This window comes from Perna viridis, chromosome 7, assembly GCF_037379345.1.
Source record: "Perna viridis isolate PV_CMFRI_1.1 ecotype Kerala chromosome 7, ASM3737934v1, whole genome shotgun sequence".
Classification (NCBI taxonomy): Eukaryota; Metazoa; Mollusca; class Bivalvia; order Mytilida; family Mytilidae; genus Perna; species Perna viridis.
Genome location: NC_142451.1, coordinates 4464799 through 4484155, shown reverse-complemented (window position 1 = coordinate 4484155; position 19357 = coordinate 4464799). Strand labels below are relative to the sequence as shown.

General features: G+C 34.1%; 2 protein-coding genes across 2 annotated transcripts; one reads left to right on the top strand and one right to left on the bottom strand.

The window, feature by feature from the left end:
* Positions 1-2724: 2724 nt before the first annotated feature.
* On the bottom strand, positions 2725-10463 carry LOC148611033 (ciliary microtubule inner protein 2B-like). The gene is made up of 6 exons (XM_088591087.1): positions 10273-10463; positions 8715-8962; positions 7668-7846; positions 6138-6276; positions 4201-4422; positions 2725-3228 (listed from the first exon to the last, which is right to left on the bottom strand). Exons 1-6 carry the CDS (start codon positions 10332-10334, stop codon positions 3143-3145), a joined length of 936 nt encoding a protein of 311 aa, XP_088447213.1. The 5' UTR covers positions 10335-10463; the 3' UTR covers positions 2725-3142.
* Positions 10464-13598: 3135 nt separating this feature from the next.
* On the top strand, positions 13599-16786 carry LOC148611032 (neuronal acetylcholine receptor subunit alpha-6-like). Its single transcript, XM_088591086.1, has one exon. The coding sequence runs from the start codon at positions 13709-13711 to the stop codon at positions 14897-14899; it is 1191 nt and encodes a 396-aa protein (XP_088447212.1). The 5' UTR covers positions 13599-13708; the 3' UTR covers positions 14900-16786.
* The last annotated feature ends 2571 nt before the right edge of the window (positions 16787-19357 follow it).

Below are 19357 nucleotides of genomic sequence, written 5' to 3'. Positions count from 1 at the left end.
TAAGATAAAGATTTGACCTCTCTAACCTTTTTTACACAAGTTGAATGATTTATTATTACATGATGCATACCAGTAAGAGTTATGTGTACTGTTTACATTGCCGTATGCAGAAATAATGAAGTAAAAGTAACTGATGTACGCGACATCAATAGTATGACTGCTGTTCTTACGTTTGATGAACCTATACGCACTATATGCTTTAGGTCCCGATTGCTTCTTAGTATATACTTTAATTAATATTTGAATACGATAAATGAAAATTGGCGTAAGATCGTTAAAACTTAGAATCAATTAATATATTATGTTGCGTCAAGATTGAAGTCATCACTACAGAAGTTTTATTGTCGTCGTCATGAACTCGTGGGTCACTACAGTGTATCCATCTGCATCATGAAAACTGATTTGTTCAACGGGTCATAGTTTTCCTTTCCTCTTTCGTCCATCTGGACTTTTTATGAGCAACTCGGCGGGTGTTTCTAGAATAGCAGAGGACGCTTATCCTACCGGTGCACCTGGTCCATGCTCCCAGTTGTTTAGTTGTTCATTTGTTTTTGTTACTTTGTATGTATGATTTTATTTACTTTATGTTCTTTGTTGTGTATGTCTGTTTTCCATGTCTGGTCTTTGTCCCTGGATTACATTCTTTTGATTTCCGCTTTAACCTTGGTTCCCTTGATCGCTCCTTTGTTGAGACTGCTAACCGGACTGTCGTGTGTTGGTGGATTATAAATTACAACCCTTTGAAAAACTTGCTAAAATGGAAAATATTCCTTAAATATAAAAAAGGACTATTCTGAACAATTGAATAAAATACTACAATGTATCTATTGTAGGTTGTAAGAACTAAAATTTTCAGCAAGATTAACACGTGCGTCTTCCAGAGAAAAGAAAATAAATTTGGAAAACATCTTGATTGCGGCTTTGATGCTTATCTAGTGGGGGTTTGGCAAGGGTTGTGTTTTTTCTTGTACACACGAAACCTATATAACATTAAATAAGTGTTATGCTTGAGGTTCTGTTTGGTGAAGCATGATCTTTGATCAGTTTAATTATATTCTGGAACTGGCACTGCTGTGTTTAGTATTATGCTTGGCTTGTTATGTTCCCAATTTTTATTCAAGACGTTTCCATCGACAGTTACATTATAAAAATCTTCCCTATGTTGCATGTTGCTTAAAAATTATTTTTTTTTTAAAAGTTACCATCACTTCATATTTGTTTATTCCGGAAACAATAACACATTATTAATATTGTTAGCGACTTCCTGCACTCGTAATTTCAGTACTTTACATTTGCATATGATTTCCATAATTATATAATTACTACTATTATATATGTATGTATATACGTGTGTGTGTGTGTGTGTTGGTCTAGGGCGCTGGACTTTGTGCAGGCGGTGTTGCCATAGATGTCACAGCGGTACGAGTTCGAGTCCCGCGGAGGGAACGACCAAAAATTTGCATCGCAAATTTGACAGTTCAAACATCGTTTGGAATTTTTCAGGCCTTTCTATATATATGTGTGTGTGTGTGTGTACATGTATATAGCCATTGCTAGTTGTTTAATCCGGTCACTAATCTGGTTCCCTGGTCAATATCATAAGCTTGTGGAACGAAAGCATGAAAGCATTACCCACACTTCCTGGTATCCATTTGTTTTGGTTGAAAAACATTCGGATCATCATGGTTACGAAAGAGTGATCATATCAAGGCAACCAAGTTAAGCGAAAATCACCCAATTTTAGAGCATATCGCATTCGTGCCATTTCGGATTTTGAAAGCAAGCAAGATCAGTGCATAGAATATTTCATGACTAGCGACTTTGAAGACTTCAGTCTTTGATTTTTTCCGACGCAGTCGGTATAGTTTCGCTTTTTACCCTTTCACCTTAAGGATGCTCTTCTATGGAAACGCAAATCACCTGATCACAATTATGTTTCCCGATTGGCCAAATACTACTAACTTAATGGCGTTCGAAAAAAACTGTATCAAAAATTTGAAATTGCGTTCGAAAAAAAAAAAAACAATGGAAAATTTGACATTGCGTGCCATGTGTTATTTTCTTGAAAGAAATGCGGAAACTCAGAAAAGGAACAAAATTTTAATGCGTCGGATATCTTTTCTTTTAAGTATAGTACTTGTTTATACTAGACTGATAAATTGTTTAGTGCATTGAAAAGGGAATTTATACAGATGTGATGTTTAAGTTATACTCAGTTGTGATTGACGGATATTATATTTAATTCTGGTTTGTGTTTGTCAAAAGCAACCACTATGCTATCTGGCATTAATAACAGATAAAGTTACACTGTTCATCTACATAAATCAGTGCATAAGTGTATTTTGGGCACAAAAAAGGTTCTAAAGAAAGGCAAAACCAACACTGCAATTAAAGAAAACTCTCTCTCTCCAACACATTTACTATAGAGATATAATTAGTACCTTATCATGTACGTTATGCCAAGTCAGAAAATGTAATAGCTCATGTATATAATATTGCCATTCTGTTAATTTTGTATTTATTAATGAAAATAAAAAGACACGATACACTTTATGTAACGTTTGTCTAGTGAGGAAGAGAGAACGGGGTCGAGGTTAACAAAGAGATACATAGCCTCTGCAAATAAATATTACATGTCCATATGTATTGATACTAAAAAACATTATTCTCCTCGTTTGCCAAAGATATACGGTATAAAGCCATACAAAAACATTCAAAGCAACATAAATATCATGATTCTTTAATTACAGAAATTATACATGACAGTGACTAAATCATGTTGTATAAGGAACAATCACGTGCTTTCAATCAGAACACGTGATCTTAAAATCTATCTTTGACCATTGGACAAGAATGATAATAAATTCACATCATTCGAATTGCTGATGTTATACTTCGTTGTAACTTGCCATTATCTAATGGAAGCAAACGGGATAACTAGGGATATTGTTTGAGAAGCACTAAAGCATCCTTACAAGATAAAAATAAAGCGGAAGCTGCATAAATCGATGTTATAAATATTCATAAAAACAAAATCTGCGATTCAAATTATCCATTATATAAAACATTATCACAGTCACTTTTATATCATTGTATGTACATAATACTGATGAGGATCGAAGAGACAAATAAAGAGGACTGTTCAAACCGACATTGTTAGTTCTTTGGGAACTTTCAATGCATTTTCTGTGCTGTGGCCAAATGTTTCGCCATATCGAAATTTCTGACCTGAAATAAACAAGCATTTATAAATCAATAAACAAGTCAAATAGTCCCGTTTGAAAACATTTAGAGTTAATCAACATTCAATATTTAAATGTTTTAAATTTTAGAGAATCAATGCCCGAGAAGAACAATCCCATTCGGTGTAAATAACCAACTTAACAGGTGTAAATGCTAACTAGAAGTTCAAACGGGAATATTGATTATACTTGAAACTTCAACTTTCAAATACATTTTGAACTTTATCATCCAAACGATATATATATTGTGAAAGAGTAATCAAGGGAACCAAGGTTATAGCGGTAATCAAAAGAATGTAATCCAGGGACAAAGACCAGACTGGGAAAACAGACATACACAACAAAGAACATAAAGTAACTAAAATCATACATACAAAGTAACAAAAGTAAATGAGCAACTCGGACTACACTAAAAACTGGGAGCATGGACCAGGTGCACCGGTAGGGTAAGCGTCTTCTGCTTTTCTAGAAACACCCGCCGAGTTGCTCATAAAAAGTCAAGTCCGGGGTAGACAAACGAGGGAAGGAAAACTATGACCCGTTGAATAAATCAGTTCTCATGGTGCTGATGGATACACCATAACGATCCACGAGTTCATGATTTTACACTATACAGAATAGTCTGTGTCGAATTTGATGCTTTAATTAGCATGTTGATAAGCTAGGCGAGCTTAGATATTCCATGCGATATTTTGAGAAACCTACATTTTTGATAATCACCGGTTTAAAGATCAGTTTCCAGCTTTTAATTAAATAGATGCGCGAATGATGTCTATTTCAATGTGAAAGCCGATCAAAAATGTATAATCCACAATTTCGAAGTCGACAGAAAATGTCTAGTAACACATTGCTACCGATACATAGCATCAGAAATATCAAAAGGGCATATGACCGAATAGTTCTTCACAGCAATATTTCTAAATATTCCTTAATATAATTTTTTTTTAACAAACTATACCTGGAATGTGGCCTGTGTAATGTGGCACCAAACCACTTTCTGTGGGATATATTGGTTTGCCATCTGATTTTGGTCTTGAAACAGTTTGTTGTTTACTTCCGGTAACATCAACTGACTTAGCACGCACCAAATCGTCTGTAAACTCATTCAGTGCAAGATGTGTTATAATTGGATATCCCATTCCAAGCTGACCCCGACTACGTGGAACGAAACCAGTATACCCTAGTAGTAAGTGAACAGATAAAACATGTTATAATTGTTTGTTTGTTTGTTTGTTGGGGTTTAACGTCCGAGCAGCAATATTTCAGCTATATTCAGACGGATGAACATGAAATTGATGATAAAATGAACATGAAATGATGAAATAAAAAGGGATGGGATACAAGGACAATGGGGTCGAAAAATTTTGATTGCCACTAGAAATAGGGAGAGGTGGGTAGGGTCGGGCAATTTAGCCTCCTGTGGCGGAGCCCTATGGTTCCTACTCCGGGAGAATACCACAGTAGGGTTCTTTAACGTGCGAGGAACGTGGCATCTTTCCCAACACGGTGCACCACTATGGTTTGCGGTCAGGTTTTCCGTATTATAGCCTGACAACCCCAGCATGCAACACGCCAGGGGTACCCCATTCCACCACCTGGGGCACACATCCCAGTTGCTCTGTGGGCAGAGCGCCCTAGCCCCCGGCTAGGGTTCTGAGCACTATTTAGTCGCCTTTTACGACAAGCTTAGCGCTGCTGCAGGCTTATTCGTTTAACACCCGGACCTGCACGGGGCTGTTATAATTGTAAGAGATATTCAATGCAAACGTTAAAGCGATAATATCTTTCAGATAACGGCTGTAAACGATGAAAATTAAAGGTTTCTTAATCATTTTCCTACTCTGTACTTTGTTTTAGAAGAAGTTAAACGATCATAATACTTTGAGAAAAAATGCATCGTACCAACTTGTTTTACGGCGAAGTCGATAGCCTTGGAATACACAACCAACTGGACAACACTTGAGTAATATCAATTTAATGAAACATTGAGGTCTGGGTTTTTTTACAAGTTGGATTATTTTGATGAGTTTTCTTAAGTTAGCCCATCAGGACTGAGGAAAAACCATTGTTCTATAACAAATGGAAATAATTTCTGTTATTGTCCATACATAGCTGTTTAAATAAATTATTAAAATTATGCCCAAGCTTTCTGTATTGAATGAAGCTTCAAAAAGAAAGCTTGTCCGAGCATAACATTGCAATGTCGTTATCATTCTGGGGTTACAATATCATTTAAAAGTTGTCTAAAGCATTTCAGGTAACCACAGTGATTAGTTGACGTCTTGTCCTTCATGTATAGAACACATGGGTTCACTTCTTAAACTCTGATTGCAGTGACGGATCCAAGGGGGCAGCAGGGGTCAAGGCGGCTCCACTTAGAAAATTGCAATTTTCGTGATCCACACCGGTGGTCCCATCAAGAATATATTTTTTATTCCCTGTCTATGCGCCTGGTAAACGGTTTACTTTATTATTTTACAATTATCATAGGGTTCAATTCGTAAAACATCAAATTAATAAATTCCCAACTCAAAAGAAAGACCAATCGATTTTTTAAATACAGAATTTGGGCATATGCAGACCCTAGCGCCACAAAACTTGTGACGTCATCAAAATCGAAGACTTTGAAGTAACCATGAACGTGATGACTATTCTCAGATCTAGATATTTTTCAATTTTTTTGGGCGCTCGGCCCTGATAGAATACTGGAAACGTTCAATTTGTTATTTTCCACTGGGAAATCGGGCATAGAAGAGTTCATTTTTTTAATTTCTCCTCTTATTAACGATTGCACCTTAGCTTGTGTTTGGTCACAGATAATGTTTTAATGGTCTTTCTTCAAAAGCATCTAACATTAAATGATTGACTGACTACTTGTTATACTGTTTGACTTACCGGACATAAATGATTTCTTAGCGTCGTTGTTTGCCATGTAAAATGGAGACTTGGAATGCTGGAGCTTTGATTTAGAAATGTAAGGTTTCGCTTCTGAGGCAACTGGCTTCAATGGTGTAAAATATCGGCTTTTTATAGCCTAAAAATATAATAAAATTGACACAGTAAAGATTTAACATATTTGTCCAATAGATATTTACAGATATTCTAACGCAGAAAATGAAAAGTACAAGGTTTTTTTTATCAAAGTTTGGCAATAAAGTCTTTGTATAAAAAATGAAGCATAGTCGTCATAAACATATGTTAAGGTGGGTCACGCCTTAACAGATTTTCTTGATTTTTATTAAATAAAATATATCATGAACATAGTCAAAACGGAAGTCCCTGACTTTGATTTCGGAATAACTGAGTCTTAAGAAATGTTGTTGAATTATTTCACAAAGAATAGAATATTAAAAAACTGACCTATACATTATAAATGTGAAATGATCAATCATCTGACACTTTTTTATGTTCTTAAATAATATTAAGTCTACGATTTTGTTTAGGGAGAGGGGTGTTTGAAAAAAGTCTCATTTACATTTCTGTAGAACATTTATTCCGCATATTATCTCCATTTGCGAAAGACTCATAAGAAAAAAATGGCAATACAAATTTGTCATATATGGTTTAATCTCATAATCTTTTTAAAAATGATTTTTAAATAAAGGGTATTTTTATAACAAAATCCACTATTTCCTGGTTAAATATACATTTCTGTACAAGTTCACAAGATGCCCGTAAAAAAGGTACATGTTTACATCCACCTTCATCTTGATATCTGTCATTCTGTATAAACAAGATATCAAGAGACTGGTGAAGGGTAATAACAAAATTATATAAAATCTACGCTGTAGTCTACAGGAAAGTCCGTATAACAAATGGCAATGTCAGGGCAAAAACCGGAAAACCACCGCCATGGTCCTGACTTGGTACAGGCATTTCACAATGAAAGGTGATCTCATACAAATGCGAATGAATACAGGACAACATATATGAGAAATTATTTGTTAAATATAGAGGTAAGCAAGAGTTCTCCCAGACTCCCATTCCTATTGAAACTTACCATGTTGATTATTCTCTATCAATGAATATGATTGCAGTAGCTTGGCAAACGATGAATGTTTTATATTACAATATGATTTCCTATAAACGTCAAGCGATATATACTACCCGATGTATCTACCCCTGGGCAATTTAGATGCAGAAATAGTCTATTTGTCACATTACATTAGAAATATTCATATAAGGTACAGTATAATACTCATTTACACACAACACTGGTTGGCCGTTATATTCGTATGTTACACTTCTTAATTACTTCTTAATTATAACATTAGCATCTGAATATATCATTGGTTAACCGTCGTCATGTGCCGCTTACAAATGTATTAACCATACCTGCATTTGTCACCGTCATCACTTGAATTTTTACATACTAAATTTGCCCACCCTTCGCCACTTACGACCTAAAATTCTACATTAACATACCGGCATTGGTTTTCCGTCTTCATTTGTGACCTGTTTCCCCTGTTGCATGATTTCTGTCAATTTTAAACCTTTCAGTTTGGAATCGTAATCTTTATAATCAACTTCAAAATCTGTTATTGCACTCTTACATGTTTCAGCATATCGCTTTCCGAAAAAGTGTTCACTGCGAGGGATAAAACCTAAAAAAAGGACAAAACTTGCATGACGGGTCGAAATACCGACTGCTTAATTAAAACATGCTATCATCCTGTTATAATAATCGATTTGTATAGGATGTATTCGTAGAAGATTCGATAAATATCTACGTTTCTTGAAGAGGTATGTTGAAACGTTGCTCTTTAGATCAGCGTTTTACAAGGCCCATTACAACGTTTCCAAGACGATACAATAAGAATGTGTGCTTGGAATGGTAAATTATTTTGAGTTACAGCTGCCCGTAAATGTAAGAAACCCAGTAAAGTAAGATATAAGACAAAAGAGGATATTAGATTAAAAAACGCATTTAAATATAGGAATTATTTCTTTAACACTTGAATGAATTCTAATAGCTATTGAGAGGATATATATATACACGGGGAATATGTCAACCAAAAAACATCCCCACCGGGATAAAAAATGTCAGCCCAAAGCCACCCATGGGTCTTCTATGAACGACGAGGAAAGCCGCACACCACAGGGCAGGCTGCAGCTGTCCATAGAACAATAGTATACACTAGCATGTTTATACATATACATCCTGCATAGAGTGTGCAAAGACTGAAGGACTTTATAAATCATTACTTCTATTCCATCTGTTTCAAATGCAATATAACTATATATTGAGAAAAAAATACTTCGCATTTGAATTAAGTAAATTGATCATGTCATATTATGCGATTTTTAAATGCTTTCATCAAAAGTGGTCAACTATACACTGCAGTCACACAGTGGGAGGTAAAATGATTTTATATACAGTTTATAAGTCATAAAATACTTATCTGAACTTCATATAAAAACGTTTTAAAACTTTAGTTCTTGTATATATAAAAACAACAGTTGTATAACAACCTGTGTATCCAGGGATCATGTTTTCAACCAGTTTTTGGTCTCCCCAACTCTGTGTCCTTGATCTGAGCAAAGACGATCGGAAGTTACTTCTGTCATCAGACATTAGTGCTCCTGGTGCACTTGCCCGTATATCTGCCAAAACAAGTTTCCCAGAACTAGCCACATCTTTGTTGTCTAACAGTCTACATGTAGTTTTGCCAAAGGTGTTTCCGATTTGATATTTGAACTGAGGACAGAATCCACCATACCTTTAATTCAAAGAAAATAGTGCAATAGGAAACTTATTTGGCCAAAACTTTGACCAAGCTTCAAAACCCCAAAATTAGATATTACAGTGAAATTTGGTACATATCTTAGCACATGATCTCCAGTTTGTGTCTCTGTATAATGTTTGTATTCCTGTTTTTTGTTGTTGTTTTTGTCTTCTGTATTTAACTGGTTTGAGTTTTACGTGATTTGAAACTCAAGAAATTTAAAGATTAAGCACAGATAAATTTCTAAAATATGCTAATTAACGCATAACTAGTTGATTGTAAAATATAGATTTTCGATGTAAAGGTTAAAAAGTGATCTTATGTAAGACAATCAAAGCTTTTAAGAGGCTTTCCGGGTAAAATTCAGGCAGTTGATATGATATGGATGGCACAGAGTAAATTTCATCCCACGGATTTGTTTTGTTCCGAAGTAATGTATCATATGCATGTTAAGCAATATATATTAAATCGACAATGGAAAGCTCAGAAAATGATTATTAAAGTTCCCTTTCAATGCAACCAAATTTTGCTCAAATTAAAGAGTTATCTCCCTTTCTACAATGAATTTCAATGCTTCCTATATAATTTATTTCTATTTAATCATTGAAGTAAAGAAAAACACTTTCAACTTTGAGAAAGGATGCATTTGTAGTATGACATGCGTGAAAAGTTTTTGAAAACAAAATTTGTCAATTGCCTGTTTTTTGCATAGACATCCTCTTACAGAGTGGTATTCATTTTGTAGAGACAATTTAATACTACAGGTATTGTAATAAGTATATCTCTGTGTTCGTGTGATTGAGACTGAAACGCAAAATGTTCAACAACGTGCTCAACACAGCTGTCATTGTATGGCTAATTAAGTTGTGTTTATACACAAACATGTAATTGTACAATTTAGAATTACAATCAATAGCTGAACATTTTATTTAACAATTAAACACGCTCATTCCCTTAATTCTGTTGAACCTAATCAATAACACGTATTTGCCAATGTCTGTACATGACCGAAAGTGGACCTCATGGCAGAAATACAAAACAGAATTTCTATCTACAATTTATTCGGCAGATAATTCACAAGTTTGAATGGATAATTGGGGTACTTATCAGATTTTTTGTGATTTATACCATACAAATGTCTGGTTTTATCATGATTAAGAAGTAAAAAGTGTATAAACGATCAATTTCTTCTGTAAATATTTAATGAATTTATGCACTATGTACTCAACTACAAGTTAATTAATCGTTTGTCAGGTATTAAGTTCTTAAGGAATACAAATCAATTGTTTCTAAATTTCACTTACCCCGGTGTATGATAGGGGTCTGGTGTCATCAAAATACTTTTTCCATTCGGTGGTAGCGGCATTTCCCTTTTTACCGTTATTTATATGTAAAGAATATCACTTCGGTAAGACTTAGCCACTTTATTTTCCTTTTAACGCCAGGTCGATTTCGTATCTATGTAACGAATCCATTACGTCACGTCATTGTTCCGATAGGGGAGCTCGGGAGAGATTTTCTTTCCACGGTCATTGAAATTAAATAGGATTAATACTTTATTTAGACGTTGTGTTTTAACGGTAAAAGTAATCTGCCATTTAAACATTTAATAAACTGTTTAAAGAGCCAATTCCATACAATAATGTCAGTTAATTTCATTATCCATACAAATTCGAAGGAGAACACCGTTGTGCTGATATTGTCACCTTTGATTGGATTTTTTTTATTCGCAATTAATTCATAGCTTTGAATACGTATTATAGTTTTGACAGGACATATTTTCTGTGTAAATCTTGTATGGATGCATATGAATTTCTTCAATTTTAATGCGGATATTGTATTATACAATTGTTCTGCACATGCACGATGTCAAAGGTTTCTCCTCCGTAAACTTAATATATTGACTGTCTTCTGTAGTTTATCAATGCCTTGATACATGTAATACGAGTACACCTCTACATAATGAAAGGATTATATTGTTAGAATGACGTCTTTTTTGTAAAGACATATTTTACTAATGCAAATTTAACATCAACAATTATATTTCAATATTCAGTCTCATTTTCGTTTCAAAGCATATTTCGCCCTATATACTTATGTTGAAGTGGTACAATCCGTACATTTTAAACTTAAAGTGATTATGGGTATTAACATTTATATATCTATATCTAGGACAAAAGGTTGAAATTGATACATATATACATATATTGATTTTCTTCCAATACCAATATATATTTAAAACCTTAAATATTTTGTCATTTTATAGTCTGTCAAAGTTTATTAAAGACTTAATGGAGAGTTTAAGTGCAATTGAACAATTTCATTTACATGTTCAATACGGGGAATAAAATATTACATTAAAATTTTATGTCAAATCAATAATTGTTTCTTCTCAGTCGAAACATTTCAATAAGATAGACTGGGATCCGCACAACCAATGACTATAGAAAGAAAAACATATATTTGTGGATTGAATATACCTGTCATTGTATGGGGGTTTTGAAGGTATTCTTATGACTCAAAATCGTGTTCTAGAAAAAGTCAACGACAGTATACAAATCGTGGTTATTCTTGTGAAAGAAAGATATAAATCGAACAGATAGAAGTGCAAAAGAATATTGTGGATACTAAAGAGGGTCAATCTATCGGCAAAAAATCGATCGATATCAAGTAAACTGAGAAGGAAAATAACTGGAAAGACAACAAATACAGACAGAGAAGGGCAACACGAACTTCGCATAACACTAGAGTGAACTTGAGTGATCCGAAAAGGTGAGCTGTTCCTGCTTCTTGCAGGATACTCGCCATGGTGACCGATGAATTTTATATCTATGAAGGGGGAGACAATCTATGACAAATGTATCTCCCATAGGTCAGTCTGGCCATATTGACGATCGTAAAACTTACGTATCCCCCATAGGTCAGTCTGACCATAGTGACGATCGTAAAACTTACCAAACGATGATTTTAGTCTTTATGGTAATAACCGAATGTAGTAATATGCATTAGTGTTAAAAAGTCGCCATTCTACGGTAAAATCACATTTGTAAACCAATGAAAGCAGATTGTAGCCGACTGAACACAGTACTGAGGGAGCAGCCTCTTGATTTCTAGGCTTGGGGAGGGTTAAATCTATATATATATATATATATGTCTAAAGGATATAATAAAGTAAATAATGGGCAAAATTGTTCTATAGACACAAGTTGGGGTTCTTTTATCCAAAATCCCACTCTTATTGTAGTTTCGTAAATCACACGAGTAATAGTAGTGCACGCGATTCGACAAAACCATTTAACAACACCTAAATTTTAATTATCTAGTATTTATGCTGTGGGGGTTCATCGTTACCATTGACTGAATTAAGAAATAATTATTTCTATTTTTTCTAGATTTTTTTTTGTTTTTTTTGTTTTTTGTTTTGTATTTTTTTATCCGTTTTGAAAGAATCACACGAATAACTACAACTAAAGCTTCCGATATCGGCCTACAGGTAAATGTAGGCGGGAGCAATGGTATACAACAGAACAGAACAGAACATATTTTATTGCCAATTAAGGGCCCACAGGGGGCTACATGAGTATAGTATACATACAAAGAAAAAGAGCATTGATTCGTTAGAAAAGTACAATTACATAATACAGTTATATTTATACATTGATAAAATAAATTTTCCAACTGCACTAAGTATTTTCTGGTTTTCAGAAGTAAGGAGATAAATAAATTTTTGTTCATTATCTAAAAATTTGAAATATGAAACTTCGTTTTCAACCAACTTAAAAAGAACCTTTCTATCATTAGAAAAATTTTCACACTATAAAAAAATGAGTTACATCTCCTACAGCATTTACCAGACGTTTGTTACAAAAACGTTCATTGCTAGGAATGTTAGAGTATCGATCCATCTCAATCATAAGTTTATTAGCAGAAATACGTAATTTAATAGTAGATTTTCTTAGAAAGTAAAGCATATACAGAAATGTAACAATCAACATCTATATATGGCAAGCCGTTTTGATATCTATTTGAGAGATAATATATGTTATATATTTGATAGAATGCACAATTAAGATATCTTATTTGAAAACGGTTTGCTATAAACATCAGGGGCGTAGCTAGGCCTGTTTTAGTTGTACGCAAAATTACGGCGAGGGGTCTTGGGGGGGGAGGGGGTCGCTCAAGGCCGCCAGTAAGTCCGGCAAGGCAAAGCCCTGAGGGAAACTCCTGAATTTTAACGATTTTGGAGCCAGTTTTTCAGAGCGTTCAGGGTATGCATATGTGATAAATAACCTTTGTTTTTATTTCTGTTACTTTTTGCGTATAGGCAGCTACGCCCTTGAACATCGGTAAGTAAGTCACCAGAATAGAATACAACAATAAACGTTGGACTAGTGCAAAATGGCATTGCTTTACTGAATGTAAATCCTATTATCTTTTTAACAAAGAATCCAGAAACACCTTTGTTTTATCTTCAAACAACTTTGAAAAAGGGTCTCCGAATTGCAATAATTGATGTAAATAAGAATTGTTTACTTGTTTCGGTGTATTTATTGAAATGCTTTTAAGCTGAATCAATCGCCATAATGAAAGGACATTCCGTAGGAAATATCAATTCGAAATAGACAAACATATCCTTTAACTGAATTTTCATTTTGATTGAGTACAATCACCAGCAAATGTAGTCATTGTTGCCTTGTTCATGGTTAGATTTAGAGCATCTGAAAAGCATGTAAAACGGAAATGTGGACTTTGGGTGTAATTTTTTGCATCCTTTTTGTGAAGACCGAGTGTTCGTATTACAATATAAAGGAACTTCAAACGACATTGTTGAATGGGTATAATGCTGATATATTACCAGTTACAAACAACAACCCACTTCATGTGTTCGTTAAATTATTTATTTTGTCCTTGAAGTCGCTCGATGAAAAAACTCAGGTTCTTACAATATCTAATTACTGGCAGCTTCAATGGAAAAGTGATGTAATTAAGTGGAACGAAACTGATCATAACTTTACACACATATTAGTTAAAGCACGGGAATTGTGGTTGCCAGAAATATTCATTGACAATACTAATGTGCTCGGATTTTCTGATGATATTACAGATTACGTCAAAGTGAGGTCAGATGGTATAATGACTTGGTATTCAACACAGGAACTTAAAACGTCTTGCGCGGTGGATGTGTCTAATTATCCTTTTGATACACAGGGATGCCATATAAAACTAGAATCTTGGTACCACGACAATGGCAGCTTAGTTTATGAATTTGATGGTGAAGGAATTCAGATTTCAGAACAACATTGGGTTGAAAATGGCGAGTGGGAAGTTCTTGATCTTTCAGCAACAGCAGATACAATTAGTTATTCAGATAGTGCCCATTTTTCTGGAATTGAATTTATAATTACATTAAAACGGCGACCTTTTTACCATATCATTACCACAGTCATTCCATTATTTATTTTGATATCGTTAAACTGTTTATCTATGGTAATTCCTACTGATTCAGGAGAGAAGCTCGGATTCTGCATGTCCAACTTTCTGACAATGATCGTGTTTCTAACACTAGTCACACAGAACATGCCGTGCTCATCCTTCTTCATCGCGCGCTTAACTCTTCTGATAACTTCACAGGTCTTCATCGGGGGTATTACAACAACTCTTGTGGCAATAAGCATACATGCGCATAGTAGAAAGGCCTGCGATGAAACACCGTTCATCTTCCAGGAGGTATGTAGGTTATCCCGAGGAACAAATTACAAGATAGACAGAAATAATTCCGTGTGTAACAGTGACAAAGATAAAACAGAAACAAAAACAACTGAAATATTTAACAGGCAAGGTATTGGTCGGAAGATAGACACTTTTCTAGCTGTGTTATTGTTTATCAATGTAGTCGTTTCTATAGTAGTCATTATAGTGATAAACAGCTAAACCTCGTATAAAGCATGTATTATTGTCATTAGAAGAACGAAAGGCGATACACTTCTTTCTCTGAACCACTGAAAGGACACACATACTAATCTCTACATTAGACCTGCATGCTTACTATGATGTTGTTCTCATTGGGTGTGTAGGCGAAATTGCCATGACGGAAGTATTTTGAATTATTCTTGGCTAATGAAAATGGGAGAGAGAATCCTGTGTACTTTCTGTGCTACAAAAAAGGCATATAGAAGAATGCATGTAAGCAAAGATGACACAATATGGTACAGTTGACGAAGAAAAGACTGTTAATGATAACAATCGTTGTCACTTTGAACAGCTAACACCAGTACAACTTACATAATTTGATCGATTGAAACACCAAATAACTCTAATATTCCGTAAAAAAATAAAGTAATAACTGACAGACTAACCCGAGCGATACTGAGTTACCACAAAATCACCGCTTTCGCCAACAGAAAACTTCTATAGGTACATCACTGTGTGCACAAGAGCACGTTTCTTCAGCTCGGTGAACTGTTCAATGAGAACTATCAGTTTGAGACTGGTTACGGGTTTAATACGTTTAAAACAAAGTGGTCCTTGGCCAAACCACTTATTGTTCGGTCAAAGATACATAGAGTACAATCAATCTCTTTAATATTTGAAATAGTACGTGTATGTGAATGTAAAGAACACAAGCCGTAGCCAGAAATTTTGAAAAGGGGGAGGTGCACTTGTATACAGTTCCATTTTTCAAAGTGGGCGCACATCCAATTTTAGCAGATTTTCTCTAAGAATTTAACATATTTTAAGCATAAGGAGGGTGTAATTGCACTCATGGCATCCCTTCTGGCTACGGCCATGGTACATCGGGCATATATCCAACCCTTTCAGCTTTCGAGGAGTAGTATATTTATATCTTTGTCGGGTTTACGTTTACACTATAAAATGTCTTTAAGTAGCTGTCCTTGTTAGAATCATGCAAAATCTGAAAATTGCGATACACACAAAAAAGGCTGCATATCATTATTTTTGTAATTAAGTTGTTTTTTTTGGGGGGGTCTATACTATGAAATGTGTAATTATTCATTCAAATCTGCCAGCTCTTAGGAAATAATCAACATTGAAAATCCAATAGATTCTATTGTATTTGAGTCGTTTACTGAGTTATCTCCCTTAATTTTGAAATCTAGCGTATTCTATAAAATTTTGTCTCCTAAGAACAAGGGGTATATGAAAAACTAAATGTTAAATTTTGTTTACTATGACAATTCAAATAAAATATAAAAAATAAAAGTATGTAGGCCTTTTACCCATGAATCACATTTTGCATGATTCTTGGTTGGAGTGCTACTTATATAACTATCTTCTCTGTTTTGTCTTTCACGTTCAGGCATGGACCTGTCATTAAAGGTCTCTGGTTTAGGCCATGATTTTGGATTTAGTCGTATATGAACTAAATAATCGTTGAAAGAGCGATAACTAAATTTTATTACCGAACATTATGTGCAATACCTTTCACCAAGAATTGTTAAGTCTTCGCCCCTACTATAGTCCGTTTGAGTCTCACGAATCTACGAAAAAAAAATCTTGAATATTAATGTTGTCAAAATCTTTTCTACAACAGATCTTTTCTGTAGTACATACGAAATGGGCGAAACATTTTCAGAATTTTATCTTAAACAAAATATTCCTTAAATTAAGACTTGAAATGTTTTGCATGAAATTTTCTCACAGCTTCCACCTTCAAAATATACTTGCTGTGCCTTTGATTCCTTTTATGCCTACTTTAATTAAAATCCTGGGGCCGCCCTTTCCATCTTCACAGAAAAACTGCTCACCTTTTATATGTATGGGTAAACCTGGGGTGTGAAAGAAGAACAGACAGACATTGACAGGCATTTTAAATGCTTCTATCCATTAAAAAGCAATTCAATATTTATTGGCTATTTATTGAGCAACCTTATAAAAAAAATTGAAGGTGCCGAGTATAATTCACAATTTCCAAGTGATAAAAATAATCATCTTTAAAATGTTTTATGCCTACCAGACTCGGTAGATTTCAACATAGTAACATACATGTACATTTATAAATAGATGGCAGTCCTTTTTAACAAGTGAACAGTATATAGGTTTCACAACATTTTTTTTACATGTTTCATTTTTTCAGTCAACTGCAATCATATCAATCGTAACACAAAGGAACTACAAGGGATAGTCATACATAATAATTCAGCAAAATACATAATTAATACATGCTTTACTTTGGCAGCTAATAAATTTAGAAATAAATTTAAAATAAAACTAAAATGCTTGAAGACAGGATAAAAATGACACAATTGTTTGGCTAATTTAAGAACATATTTCAGTAGACCCACACAAAACCATGCAATCTAAAGTTTGTAACAGGAAGCAAGGACAACCAACAATAATCTACTCCAGTAATGATGTTGTCTGGCATGTTATTACTTGCCTAGGTACCATCCTAACAAGTTGGGGTATAGAACCCCCCCCTTTAGGTTTAGTAGGAGTACACACATGGCCAGAGTCATGATACACAAATGGTTGTTATTCTGGTAAATCAGAACATTCTAGTAAATCCAAGCATGATGCTTTTGCAGAAATAAAATTCAAAGGAATTATGAAGGGATTTTCCAAAATATCTTCTTTTAATTTTTGATACATTTACGAAAAAAAGTAACAAAAATCCATCAATGAAGAAATTAAGCATTATTTAAATTATTTGTTACTTTTCCTTCTTTAAATCATACTCCTGATCATACTTTGGTTCAAGTTCATATCAAAAGTTGGGTGATCTAGAACTTTTAAAATTTACATATCAAAGTTCCTAACTTGCCATTGTTGCCAATTTGGAACTGTTGTTGGTTAACGTGATTTCATTACATCCAAAACTTGTTAGAGATGACAATTTCAAGTTTATTAATACTGGTATAAATCTGTTTTGTTTAAACTTTGCAATGACATAAGAGTTTTACAATAAACTTAAATAATACTGATGACTTAACATAAGCCTAGCACACTGTAATACAATTTAAAACACTAAAGTCGAAATATAATAGTGATGTAATAATTAGGTATAAATAAATAAAAGGTCAATACAATGATACAAAGTTAATGACAGACATTCATGAAATGGTTTACATTTTTCTAGAATTCTGCTGATAGTGGCATATGATTCCAAAACCATAGACATAATATAAGAAATTATCATATATCCCCTGTGTGTTTCATTCTGCTGACATATTTTAAAAAAAACAGTATCAAAACTAACATGAGCTGACCAGAAAATATCAGCCGTTGCCAGTGACTATCCCCAGAAAATATCAGCCATTGCAAGTGACCATCCCCAGAAAATATCAGCTGTTGCCAATGACTACCCCAGATAATATCAGCCGTTGCCAGTGACTATCCCCTGAAAATATCAGGCGTTGCCAGTGACTATTCCCTTAAAATATCAGCTGTTACCAGTGACTATCCCCAGAAAATATCAGCTGTTGCCAGTGACTATTCCTACAAAATAGCCGTTGCCAGTGACTATCCCCAGAAAATATCAGCCATTGCCAATGACTACCCCAGAAAATTTCAGCTGTTGCCAGTGACTACCCCAGAAAATATCAGCTGTTGCCAGTGACTATCCCCGGAATTTTCAGTGTCCAAACCATAAGACAACTAAAACCTTAATATAGAAGCACTAATGACCATAAACAAAAAAAAGTATCGAAAAATCTGTTTCATGGTTTGTGATATACCCTGCTGTGATTTCTGATATCCATAACTAAAGTGAAATTACTAAGAAACATAATATTTCATGAGATACTCACTTCCATGACATGACTAAATAATTATAATAAAATTTATAAAACTATTGGTAATGACTCCGATATTTATCAGCTCACATCAATTTCCAAAAATGATCTATGTATGAATATCAAGAATGTGTTATAACAAAGAACAATCTAGCAGGTAGTTTTCATAGGCACTAATACATAATAAAAACCTAAAAAAAACCAAGAAATCACTTTTTAATAAATTTTCTTCTCATTGTCAACACTGAAATTTTCTCATTGAGTAATATAAAATTCTTTGAAATTAGTATTATTTCCAATGTAACATATGCACTATGATTAAAGCACCCAAACATCAAAAACATTTTATTCTCCAACTATTAACTTTGTAACATTGTAAATAAAAGATTGTAATATTAATCATCATATACAATAGTCCGAGCTCGCTGCATTGTCATTGGTGTAACCTTCCATCCTCCACCTCTTACAAATGGTTTAATATTATACCGACTGAGTAAGGTGCTTTCAGCATGCCCTACATCCATCCCTGGACTAAAACACTTGGGAGACTTTGTTATTACTCTGTCTTCATCATCATCAGACAATGAAGGGCTCTCAGATGAATCGTCTTTAGAACTATCTACAGAATACCTGTAAC